Genomic DNA, 12,714 nt, shown 5'->3' with positions numbered 1-12,714 from the left:
CTCTACCTCTCCATCTCTCTCTCTATTTCCCTGCCTGTCTCGTTGCCTCTAGGGGTTTAATCGAACTATAGAAACTATTTTTTTTTTGTCTCCTTCACCAAAGAACGCATGACGTGAAGAGGGAGGGAAGGATCAAGGGATGGAGTATTTAAAAAAAAAAAAAGTAACCCAGATCAAGGCGGACATGTTGACTCCTAAACCAAACATAAATCAGCTCTTGAGAAACGGAGAGAAAGACAGAAAAGAGGGGAGGAGGGGCATCAAAGCATGGCTGACATTCTCCAAAACGCAAAAAAAAAAAGCGCGCGTGCCGGTTTTAGCATGTGCATGCTGTGCCTCTTGTTTAGAGACAAATTCACTCTGGACATGAGGAGATAACTACCGGCGCGCACACACCCAGCAGCTTCTTTCCCAACACTTCTTTCTGTTTATTTACAGCTCAGTTTCATCCTTGAACGGAATGGCGCAAGCCTCCGTACTTGCAACAGCAGGCACCGTAACTTATCTGCTTTCTGTTGACAGCGAGCGCAACTTCTACTTATTTTTTTTCCCCCCCTACTCTCTGGAAAATAAGAGTCTGTATTCAAAATATGACAAATGAGACGGCATTCTTAATTAATTGCTGCACTGTTGTCGAAACGGAGACGGCAGAGATGTGAAGATAGGGTCTAAGTGCAGCTGTGCGCAGCAACGCCAGGGTGCCACTCAAGAATCTTCTTCACAGGTTTCTCCGTGTTTTCTTTGGGGCTTCTCACTCCTACCTCATGCAAGAGAGGGCATGTGCAAACACACATCTGTGATGTGTACATATACATCTTTGCAGGTAAATGCTTTAGGACTTACACCCCCGCTTCTCTCCCCGAATAACAGTCATTATTTTAAAAACCATCCAGCTCAGCACCTGATTGGACGATTTAGGTGGCTTTACGTTTTGAAAGAAATCCTCCGCAAATAATGATTATCGTATTAAATGCAGACTGCTGGAGCTTTTCTTTTTTGCTGATAAGAAGCCTTGATTAAGAAAGCATGAGGCACGTCACAGCTGAGAGCCAGAACTCCCGTCTCAGCCTACGTTAGCAATTTAAAACGCAGGCTGTGTTTAATTTCTAGACATTTAGTTCAGTTTCGATCCAAAAAAAAAGCGACACCTAATCTCACTCTAATTACAGTGTGTTTTTTTGTTTTTTTTGCAAAAGCAGACAGTGTAAGCCCTCAGTCAACACCATGATAGCAGTCCATGTATGATACACAGTACATGAGACGCTAAGGGTGCAGTTTTCGCACAAGAGCTCCAGACAGTGTCGGCTGAATCAGGAAGAGATGAGGACGGGAGATTGTCCCTGTCAGACGCATTCTCACCTACAGTAAATATGGTTCAGGCGAAGGGCTGAGCCTGGGCAGACCGTGCTAGAGAAGGAGGTGGACGTATCCGCAAAATCAATTAAAGGGCAGAAAGCGGAAAAGACTGTGAAGAAGCAATGTTCAAACTTGTTGCGAGTGCTCCTAAAAGACGACCTGCTGTGCTCACACATAGGCTCAATCAGAACTTACACTGAGGTTGTGCTAGGTAGCTAGGAGGATAAAGTCTGTTTAATGTCCGGTCCGGACCGATTTATGTTCTTACATCCAACTCCTTCGTCTAATATCTACGAGTGCGGCGCATATACTGGCACTTTTCTGCATCATTAGCACTAAATGAATCCAAGTGCAGAGTAGAAAGAGCCCACAAAGGAAAAGCTTTAACTGTATTATTAGTTTAAGCTAGGAATAAAATCAAACTAGCCGGAGGTTTTGTACTAACATCACCAAAAAGAAAGGCTGTGCAGGCCCTCACTGCATGGAGAGGCCACAGGCACAAGAGACCTCTGTTTTAAGTCCTTTTCTCAAAGACCGATATTGTCTCAGGATCCTGTACCAGGTGTTTGGTACACACCAGACTTCGCCTGACAGCTCTGAGACGCCCAGATCAACAAGTCTGTGTGTGAAAACAATCAACTTATAGTAATTGGTCGACTCAACTGTGCACAAACAGAACCATCTGCAAGAGACTTTCCAGCGTGTCTTACCGTGCAATAAAAACCACATTCCTTTTGCATCATCCCAAATTAAAAGTTTAGTGGTACAGAACACAATCTGCCTTTCATCGTTACGTAAGATAGCGGAAAGGCAAAACCTTCACTGGCTGCAAAATATCTATCTCTGGCGATGACAGCTTGCCGTGTGTATGTCCTTTGTGTGGCACCAGGATATTACTGACACACCGCAACCTGATTTAGCATAATGCAGCTTGACGGCAGCCAAATCATCCACCCCTCTCAGGATGTGATCGCTCGGTGCGTGTTAACGTGTCTTATTTGCCGCAGCTTGACTGACGCAAAGCTGGCCTTTAAGGCAACATCTGCTTTCAACATATTTTCATATTAATCATAGCGTCATTAACGAGAATTATGGGAAAAATTCCTGAGTGGTCCTGAAAGCTGTGCAGATTTTAATTACTCCACTGAAAAGCTGACTTTAAAGTTTCCGTGTTTATTGTGCTGCGGTTGGGGGATGATTTAATTTACTTTCTGCCCAATTTAAACTGAGCGGAAGATTTGTTTCCTGCTCTCAATGCCCATCTCTCATCAACAACACCCTTTTGTCGTTTCCTGACAAGTCGTCCCAGATCCGCTTTATGCGTTTGTTTATGTACATCCGTGGGGAGGAAATCAAATCTTTCGTCACCGTCATGTTGAGCCAGCCCAGACTTCCGCCTTAAATTACACACACATATTTACATATGGGGGCAAACGCATCCAGATGTTATCTAAATGACATCCCTAAGCTGTCTGCACCCGGAGGCTGTTTAACTTCCAATCTTCATTTAGTTATTAAACTGTGGCTGGAGGATATGTCTTGCTGGTAACAGCCTTTTTGTGACAAGATCTCAGCTGTCACATACACATAGCTGGATGTGACGTTTCGGATTTCAGCTGTAAATTCTTATCAAGCAGTGCAGCTGGAGCATAGACTGTATATAAATATGGACAATGCGTCCCCACTTCCTTGCATTGGCCAAACTGACGCTAATTTCCCAGGGATGTGGGCAGCGCCGTCTTGAGAGTTTGGAGCCAAAGTCTGCGCAGCGCGAGAGAGGAGCCCAGTGGAGCTGTGTTATCGATGACCCGACCACACTTCCGCCAGACTCATTCGCGTTTTCGTTCAATTAACACTACGCTCTGCTCTACGTCCACCAGTTACAAAGAAACGTCGGATTATACACTGTACTTATTTCTCTTCACAGAGCGGTTGGCATGGCAACTTGCTGTCTTCATGATGTCACATCCTGTTTCTATAGCGTCAAATAACTAAAACGAAACCTATCAGAAAAATGGGATCTTGAACATGCACATTAACTACCTAAAATTAAAACAACCATCCTTGAAAAAATATATCTGACATGTACTTCGTTTTTTTAATTTGGTCCAAGTCCCATCCACTAACATGGAGGAGGCGGAGCTTATGACCTATACCACAGCCAGCCACCAGGGGGAGCGCTACTTGCTTAGGCTTCACTTTTGAGGATCTATTCCGCTGTCCATCTTTATATACAGACTATGCAAAGCCCCGTCCACACTAGAGGACATTCTGGACTCTGGTTGCCTAGGCAACCATCTTGTACATTTCCTCACCCCAAACAGAGACAGCTAGCTCTTCTTTCTGTCAGCGCTTCCTGCTTAAATAGAAAATACCATGAATTAATTGTGGTCAATCAACTTGTATCAGTCGCTCCCATTGCTTGTCGCCTCTCCAAGAAGCTACGTCTCGTCTGGTTTCATAAACATGATCTCTTCCTGTGTGTATGCCCCTTAAGTCTTAATGATCACTAAGTTTAATTAAACCTTGTGTAAGCTACTTGTGTTGAGAATTACCTCCAAGCTGGCAAAATACTCAAACGGATTTATCTAACACTAAGAAATGTCGTAATGAATTGTTCTCCGTTTTTAGCTGCTAAAGACACGCGTGCAAACCACCGAGGAAGTCACCGAACTTAACCCCAAAAAAGTTTTCTGGATGTTTTTGAAATTTTCAAAAAGAACTTGTTTGACTTGTTTGTGAAGATGAAATCCCACAGGAATGTTTATCCAGATTCAATACTCAGATAAAAACACAGCCACATCTTGATTTATCCGCGTCCTCTCTCTCAGCATTTAGGTCGATTTCAATTAATGAAATCAAAGAAGGTTTTTACTTTAAACTTCCTTATTTTGAGTTCCTCCCTGCATTCACTCCTTTGTGGACATCATTCACAAAAAGCACTCTTTGAAGGAAAAACACCCGCCCTTCTCTATTCAGCCCCGGAGAAAAGCAGCCTTACGCCAGGGCCCTCGCTGTCCGCCTCGCCGCCTGCCTCCACCGCAGTAGACAAAACAAGTGGGAGGCAGGATTTGTTTAGACAGAGCTCACCTGGCACACACGCAGACACAGAAACAGTGATCAGGCAAGCCCTGGGGAGGAGCAGAGGCAGCAAGGAGGCGGAGGCGGTGGTGGCCAGGGCCTGGGCCTGGGCCGGGGACAGAAAGGAGGAGGGGAAGCGATGAGGGTGCGAGGGGGGGGAAGGAAAAGGGGGCTGAGAGAGGAGAGCAAAGGGGTTGAGTATGCTAGCCACATCCAGGGTTACTCAAAAATCTAATCGGATTAAGATTTAAGGGGGCGTGAGTAGTGCTCAGCGATAGGTGGAGGGGTGCGTTTGTGCGTGTGTGTGGGGGGTTGGCTGAGTGCGGGTTAGGGGCAGCATAATCCAGGACCTGCTCATGGGGTAACAGAAGAGGTGGGTTTGTGTTGGCTGCACAGTCACGCTTGGTCATAGCTCATCCGTCAATTAGGAGGGGTCGAGAGCGATGATCGCCAACTACTGTTATCAACACACTGACTGCAGGGCAACAACTTATAACTAATTTAATGTCAATCAAAAGCTCCAAATGTACACCGATCAGGCATAACATTATGACCACCATCCTAATACTGTGTAGGTCTCCCTTGTGCCTTCAAAACAGTTTTGACTCATCAGAGAATGGACATCGGTCTTCTGAGGGTGTCCTGTGGTGTCTGGCAACAGAGTGTTGTTAGTGGGGGGCCTTTTGGGTCTTATGGGTTGAGGGGAGGGGCCTCTGTGGATCAGGCTTGTTCCAGTGCATCCCAGAGATACTTGATCAGTTTGGGATCTAGTGAATTTGGAGGCCAGGCCAACACCTTGTGCTGTTCTTCATGTTTTTTTGAGTTATTCCCAAACCGGCTGCATCCTGCTGGGTCTTTGCTATGGGGTGTAAGTACCCAGTCTGGTCTAGGTGGGTGCTACATGTCTAAGTAACATCCACATGAACGCCAGGTCTAAAAGTTTCCCAGCAGAACACTGGATTGTCACAAGATGGTCAATGTTATTTACTTCTCCTGTCAGAGGTCATAATGTTGTGGCTAATGGGTGTATTCCAAAAAATATCAAATTAACCGTAGCTCTTCGGTCTTAGTGTGAAGGCATCCAAGCATCTTTATCTGCTTTTGAACTAAAGCACGATTCATGACCCAAAAAGAAAGAAAAGTGTTGACTTTCCTTCCACCTTTTGATGGGGCTCGACAGGGGGGAACAAAGAGCAAGATGGATGATAACTCCCCCTAACCACACACACTCAGAGTCACTATGGGTTGACCTCAGTTGACCCCTTGGCCCCGCAACAGCCTAACATCCCATTGACTGGGGGTTAAATAGGGTTTTTCGCCCAGAGGCTTTTTATGACAGAGAAAGAGAAGGAAAGTGGCTCCACTGTAACCTCCCTTTTTGGGTGGCATCGTGTGGTTTGTCTGGTAACATCTGCTGGACAATGCAGCGGTTCTGAAACATTGCAGGGGGTTTTTACAGATGGAATCCTGTTTTGAACCGTTTTCCAAACAACACAACGTTCATCACGTTGCTTTAGCTTCACAAACAACGCGCTGACAGAAATATCTGTTGTGTGTCGGCTGATGGTGGCATCCACGGAAAAGAAAGCAAGCATGGGACGCTCACACAGAGGTACCTTCTAGAAAAAGGCATTTTTTGGTAATGAGGCGACAAGTTACGTTGGCCAACCTCATCATATTGGTCAACCTAAACAAACGCTGAGATTAAGTAAGGTACAATGAGTTCTGTGAAGTTTTAATTTAGAAAAGTAACTTGCTAACATCTTGTAAATCAAACTATTAATTAGCTTTCCTAATGCCGAGTGAGCTTAGAGGCTCTTAAGGCACACTCTACACCTCTAATTAGCCATTCAGGCAGCTGTGTACTGTAACAGAAGATGATAACAGGGCAGAATTAAATTACCCACCAACATCGTTTTCATCCATGTCAGCAGTGAGCTCAAAGCGGCCGAGGAAACGCAAAACCATCACTTCGACACATGAACTTCAAACGAATGGGATGAAATCGACTCTTATTACGACTTGCATTCCCGTGGAAACCAACTGTAGGTTGATTCCCATCAGCGTTTTTTCCTCACGATCCAATCATCTGACAAATAGAGGTCTGACTGACAGATGTTCGAGCCCGCCACTTCTGTCACCCCGCAGGCTGGCAGCACCTGTCAATCAGAGAGCCCCTGGCAGTCTCTTTGGGAGACTCCAGCTGGTCAAGAATGCGAGGACTGAAGGATTTCTTTGTCCCTAAAGGTGTTATGAAGCGGTCGTTTCATCCACACGGTTGCTTGCTCGGCATTTCTGTCAAAGGATGTTGCACAGAGACCCCGAGGAGCAAACAGTATTGCATCTGGGAAGTCGATAACAACATCCCTAAATCTTAAATGAAATCAGAGGCACAGGTGACGGCGAGAATGATCTTCCAGTGTTGCGAAGCAATGGGAAGTTTCAGAACGACGTGCACCAAAGCTGAGATTTAAGCAAATTAACTCCTGCCAACATTTACATAATCGTGCGTAAGCCTGGTATTGGTAAACCCGGCTCCAAGCAGCAGAAATCCGGAATCAGCTGGTCTTACATTTCCCTCCTTCTTGCTTAATTAACCACCGTTTTATCTACTCAGAGGTGTTATTTGTGACTAAATCATGGGCCACTCGCACACGCGTGGCAATTAGAGAAGGGAGAGCTTAACAGCCTTCACCAGACCGTGATCTTTAGCAGCTCATTAAGGCAGCCCGGCGACACGGACACATGTACACAGGATCATATAGGCAGGGGAGCCGTGCTGCATACATCTGCTCTTTAGCACCTTTCCCCATAGTGTGCTTGTTTCCAGCCATCAGGCCCATTAGTGGCCAATTAACACCGACACAAAGCTCCCTTCCTGTTTTATGGCACTGTCAACAAAACTTGCAGGCCTGCCTTTGGGCTCAGCGGAGCTCAGCCGAGTCTAATGCAACACAGAATAACTACTCATGCTGGCCAAATCCAAAGCTTTCGCATAAACCTCAAGTGTAAAGGCAGGTTGAACATATGAAGACTTGAATTGGCTTGGCCTGTTTGTGGTCTATGTGAAGCACAGAAGATGATTTAAAAAAAATAAATAAAAAAAACGCACTCTTTGGTGTAACAGTTCCCACCCAGTAGAACATTAACCACGTTATTCCATTTATCTGAATTGCATCATCAGTGGGGAATATACTCGCAAGTCTATGCTATTTGAACCCCCTTATATTCAGATGGCGAATGAGAAGGAGAACTTGTTTATAACTTTTTTATAACTTTTTCGGAGAGAATAAAAAAAAAAATGCGCAAATGAGGGTCTTTTCCGCGTGTTTAAGTTGCCTCTTCTTTGGTTTATGAAGCAAACATTTGAGTGTGCATGCTGCAGCACGCCAGAGGCAGAGAGGAGACGCGGATGCGACACACAGCACTTAAAATCACAGCTCATAGTTGTTGTGGAAGTCGTGCTCGGCCGTTTCAAAGCGTGCGTAATGACTAATCCCAGTCGTATTTCATCTCATATGGTGGAATTTGAAAGCTGCACGCCTCGAGTTTAAAAAAAAAATGGATGAGGACTGTGGATACGCAGTGTGAAACAAGTGTTTGTTTGTAGTGTGGACCTTCGTGTTGTGTTACTGCGCCCTGAAAACAAACCTATGTCACTATAACGTCAAGAAAATACAAACAGCGCTAAATTCCCCAACCTGAGAAGTCTGAAGAGCCCTTGGTGAGATCGCAGAGGACGGTCAGACACGTTATTCCCAACAGGAGCGCAAAACTGACGGCTGAGAGAGTCCCATCTGAGAAGAACATCCTTCAAAGTTTTCGATTGTCTCCGAATCCTTTAAAAAGTCCAACATCGAGGTTCAGATTCCGCGTCGCATGCAGGAGAGGTGCGCTCCCACGTCTTCCCTCATCCTCCCACCGCACTGGCTGCTGTGAGACTGCGGGGCCGAGGTTCCTCTGAGCCGGAGCCGGAGTACACGCAAGCTCTCTGAGGGCATTTCTAACTGCGTGTTGTGTTGTGTTGTGTTGTGTGGAGGCGGCCCACCTGCAGGAGCGCCGCTCTCCTGCACGCTCTCAAAGGAATATAGGGTTGCCTGCCAGACACACGCGGGGGCAGAATATCTCAACGCACTCAGATTAGACTGCACAAGGTGCGCTATAAGTGACCTTTAGGAAATTATTTGCGCAGCGGTGGTGGAACCGGAGTCGCCAAACTAAATACATCTACACGATCATGCAGTTTAAGCACTTTTTCTTTAGTATTTTATATTTCTACTCTGTACTATACGTTTCAAAACAAACTTTAACTGCAGTTCAGCCAACTGGCAGCTACACGAGGATCAGAGCATGTTGAACATTTGATACCATCTCATCAAACATGACGCATTAACACGGATTAAATTTAGCTCCACCCCAGCCTCGTAAAAACACGCAAATACTTGCCACTTCCGGTCACATTTTACTTATACCTTTGTACTTCTAATAAAAAATATTATTAATATAGTATCAGAGTATGGTGTGATATTTCTACTTTTACTTAAAAATAAAGAATCTCAGAACAGATTTTACCACTGCTAACTTTTTGGTGGAATAAATTAAAAAAAAATGGCTTGCACATAAAAACGACTGGATCGACTATAAGTGCAGGGAAATTACACAAATTTGACTCAGCAGGCTCCAAAATATGCGGTAATTCTGTATGGCATGTGTTATTCCTATAACATATGCAAATATAATGTTTTATATGTGTTATTTATTTATTTATTTTTTAATATGAATTTTAATATACAGAAGGTGGCACAGTTGTAGGCTAAACTTGAAAAGGCACAAACAACAGTATGTCAACAACGGAACAATCCCGCCATCTTGTGGACAAGTTGCTACACTACAGTCGTGACAAATCGCGTTGCGAAAACATACGACCTACACGGCTTCCGTACAACTTCACATGTGACAATAGAAGGTCAAACATGGCCGCCTGCACGAAAAGTCTCGACAAATTTATAATTTCACTGAGGCTACTGCGAAGCCTGCAGCTCCGAAATGAACGTAAGTGAACTTAACACGTTTTCTACGTTGTGTAATATTTTCTAATTTGCTGACGGTGAGTGCGTAAGAGTGTCGTATTACATCAGCTGTTAGCCAAACTAGCTAACGGAGGAACGTAAGCTGGCGGAATAATACTTGCCTTTACTTCAAATGCTGTATTTTTGTGTTATTTTTCAGGGTGTCTGTCTACTTCCATGTGTCGCCGTGCTCCTGGGAAAGAGAGCGAGCCGCCCAAATTCATCCCTCCGTCTAAACCTGTCGTCATAGATAAAACGGTGACCGCGGCCTCTCAACGAAAGTATGATGTTTATTTCTTAGTAATAAACAGCTGGCCACTGCCCACTCATGCACATGCTTGCTTTTCACGGGATGCTGTGTAATGTAAGGTGCTTCTTTCTCCTCTCTCAGGTTTCTGAGCCCAGAGTTCATCCCTCCCAGACAGAGAATAGACCCTTTTAAGTTCTTCATTGAGAGGAAGGACATGATCCAGAGGAGGAAAGTTCTCGACATTCCTGAATTCTACGTAGGTAAGAAACTGGGAGATCTGGTGCACCTTTTCCAGGATACACCGATCAGGCATAACATCAATACAGTGTTCTGCTGGGAAACTTTTGTGTAGATTAATTTGTGTAGATGTTACTTAGACATGTAGCACCCACCTAGACCAGACCAGACCAGACACCCCCACCCCATAGTAGCAATGACACTCCTTGATGGCAGCAGACATCCCCATCAGGATGCAGCCTGACACAGACACACGCACAAAAACACTTCAGGAACAACTTAAAAAACATGAAGAACAGCAGAAGGTGTTGACCTGGCCTCCAAATTCACTAGATCCCAAACTGATCAAATATCTGTGGGGTGCACTGGAACAAGTCCGATCCACAGAGGCCCCTCCCCTCAGCGCATAGGACCCAAAGGCCCCCCACTAACAACATCCTGCTGCCAGACACCACAGGACACCCTAGATGATGATGCCCTCCTACTCAAACTACGGGGTGGTCCAGGGGTGCACCAGGGGCCTGAAGTGCTGTATAACCAGCCTCTCAAAGGTTTTCATGAGGTGTTAAGGACAGGTCTGGCATGGGTACCATGCAGGATATCTTCCAGATCTTGGGCCACCTATTTGGAGTGATCCTGAAATGATCCTACCAGGACGTCTCATGTAGATGTTTCAAGTCTTCTGACAAACAATCACATTTTTTCCCCATCTAGATAATGTAATCTGAGCATTTACCTCCTCCAGCTTTATTTTCTATAGCTGACTGACTAGATTCAAGGTAGTTTTGGTAAATCCATCTTTAAAATAAATGCACTAACTGTGTTTTCGTCGCCGACATGTTATTTCGATCACTTTCAGGGAGCATCCTTGCGGTGACCATGGCTGATCCCAATGCCAGTGGGAAGATCAACCGCTTCGTTGGCATCTGTATCCAGAGGGGTGGGAAAGGTCTGGGGGCCACGTTTGTCTTAAGGAACATTATTAATAATCAAGGTGAGGACTGTCTTCTAACAAAAATCTTGCCGTGACATTAAAGTTGTTTTCAAACAAATGCTAAATTATATCACCGTCAGTGTAACTTCGCCAGTTGTTCCTTTGTGTCTACCTTGACTTTAAAGTTTTTCTTCCACAGTCTTAAACTATGAAGCTGCATTCAAAGCCTCTTTCCAGTCACACTTGTCCTCTTTTTAGTGGGATAAATTAAAGGATTCTTAGGAAGAAAGTAATTGTCAAAACTTTCAAGCACATTTCTTAAGTTTGGCAATTCAACGGAAAAGTTATGGAGATGCAGGAAGGCTCACACATCTGGTAAAACATCTGTATTTTAACGTATTTCTGCTTGTGTGGCCCAGGAGTGGAGATCTGCTACGAGATATACAGCCCTCGCGTACAGAAAATTGAAGTGCTGAAGCTAGAGAAGAGACTGGACGACAACCTGATGTACCTGAGAGATGCGCTGCCCGAGTACAGCACTGTGGACCCAGAAATGAAACCGGTGCCCCTCTCCTCTAATGCAGAAGTGCCTGTGAACACGGTGAGGAAACATGTATGCAACTGGTACAAGCTCCTTCAGACCAACTAGACGCTACTAGTGTATGAAATCTGTCTGGCGTTAGAGATTTGATCTTCAAGGACACACGTTATCAACTTTTTGTAAGAGCATGCAACAAATAACAAGACAAATCTAGCAAAACGACTCATTTAAATGCTTTTTCTTTATCTATTGGCCAGTTGAAGGTCAAGATGCTCCCCAGGCCGTGGTCTAAACGCTGGGAACGGCCCAAGTTCAAAACCCAGGGCATCCGCTTTGACCTGTGCCTGACCGAGGGTCACATGGAGCGCAACAAGAAGTGGGAGCAGCCGTGGCTGGAGTACGACATGCTGAAGGAGTACGACACCTCCAAACTGGAGGAGGAGATCTACGCTGAAGTTGAGCGGGAGATGAGCAAATGAGTCCTCCGTTCAACCGTCAACACAGACTTTACCAGGAACGGGAAACGCATGGATGTTGATGGATTGTGATCAATTCTCATGCACAGAACTGTATACTCTATAGGGGCCTGTATGGAAGTCCAATCATCTCCCAGTGTCACTGATCTACTTTATCATTATGCAGATATAAAGTGGGATTTATAATAAAAGTCATTAAACTATCTTAGCTTTTTGAATTGTATTATACTGTCTTGTTGGAGTCATTTTTTTGTCCAAACGCTAGGTGGTGCTATTTCTCTATTTATGTCGCACTCCTCAGCAGTTATATAACTGTCTCATAGTGTTTTCAGGGAAACTCCTGCCTTGCTAGAATAAACAAATTATGTGTGCTTTTAAACAAACGGATGACAGGTTTGTTCCAAAAAAAAAAAGATCAGAGTTAACTTGGGTTTTTCTGGTTTAAATTCTGCAGGACTCCATCAGATTATGTTGTGTGGAGTTTCTGGGGTTTATTACGTTAGTTAAGATTTCCAGATAAATCCGTAAACTTGACTTCTTCTGGAACAAGCTTCGGTGCCCTGCTCTTTTAAAAAAGGGAAAAACAAGCCTTGGTATTCAGGGAGTGCACTCCAAAGACACCCGGTAGTGTTTTACTGTTGTGGATGGAAAATTGTGGTGTTGAGATGGTATGTTAGAGCGTCAGTCGGGTAGTATAAAAACACTTGGACTCCTTATGTTATGTCTGCTCTCCGTGAATGTGTGTGTGTGTGTGTGTATATAAACACGCT

At 44.7% G+C, this 12,714-nt stretch overlaps 2 protein-coding genes across 2 annotated transcripts in view; one reads left to right on the top strand and one right to left on the bottom strand.

Moving 5' to 3' along the window:
• eva1aa (eva-1 homolog A, regulator of programmed cell death a) overlaps nucleotides 1–8,820 on the bottom strand; it is a 53,728-nt gene extending 44,908 nt beyond the window's left edge. Inside the window, exon 1 of the mRNA XM_084560971.1 lies at nucleotides 8,139–8,820. Within this exon, the coding sequence (XP_084417097.1) occupies nucleotides 8,139–8,247 (109 nt within the window). The 5' untranslated portion in view covers nucleotides 8,248–8,820. The remainder of the gene's footprint in view (nucleotides 1–8,138) is intronic.
• A 554-nt stretch (nucleotides 8,821–9,374) lies between these two features.
• On the top strand, nucleotides 9,375–12,343 carry mrpl19 (mitochondrial ribosomal protein L19). The gene is made up of 6 exons (XM_084560003.1): nucleotides 9,375–9,489; nucleotides 9,667–9,787; nucleotides 9,898–10,016; nucleotides 10,853–10,987; nucleotides 11,347–11,528; nucleotides 11,726–12,343. Exons 1-6 carry the CDS (start codon nucleotides 9,411–9,413, stop codon nucleotides 11,945–11,947), a joined length of 858 nt encoding a protein of 285 aa, XP_084416129.1. The 5' UTR covers nucleotides 9,375–9,410; the 3' UTR covers nucleotides 11,948–12,343.
• Nucleotides 12,344–12,714: the final 371 nt, after the last annotated feature.

The sequence above is a fragment of the Chelon labrosus genome (genome assembly GCF_963514085.1).
Source record: "Chelon labrosus genome assembly, chromosome: 14".
Taxonomy (NCBI): Eukaryota; Metazoa; Chordata; class Actinopteri; order Mugiliformes; family Mugilidae; genus Chelon; species Chelon labrosus.
Note: the sequence above shows the minus strand (reverse complement) of the source record. Positions and strands in the feature narration are given on the sequence as shown.

Coding starts and splice junctions, on each gene's coding strand:
- mrpl19 (XM_084560003.1), top strand. CDS start 9,411: ATGGCCGCCTGCACGAAAAGTCTCGACAAATTTATAATTTCACTGAGG. Junction 10,017..10,852: donor CATTCCTGAATTCTACGTAG/GTAAGAAACTGG, acceptor GATCACTTTCAG/GGAGCATCCTTGCGGTGACC. Junction 10,988..11,346: donor GAACATTATTAATAATCAAG/GTGAGGACTGTC, acceptor TGTGTGGCCCAG/GAGTGGAGATCTGCTACGAG.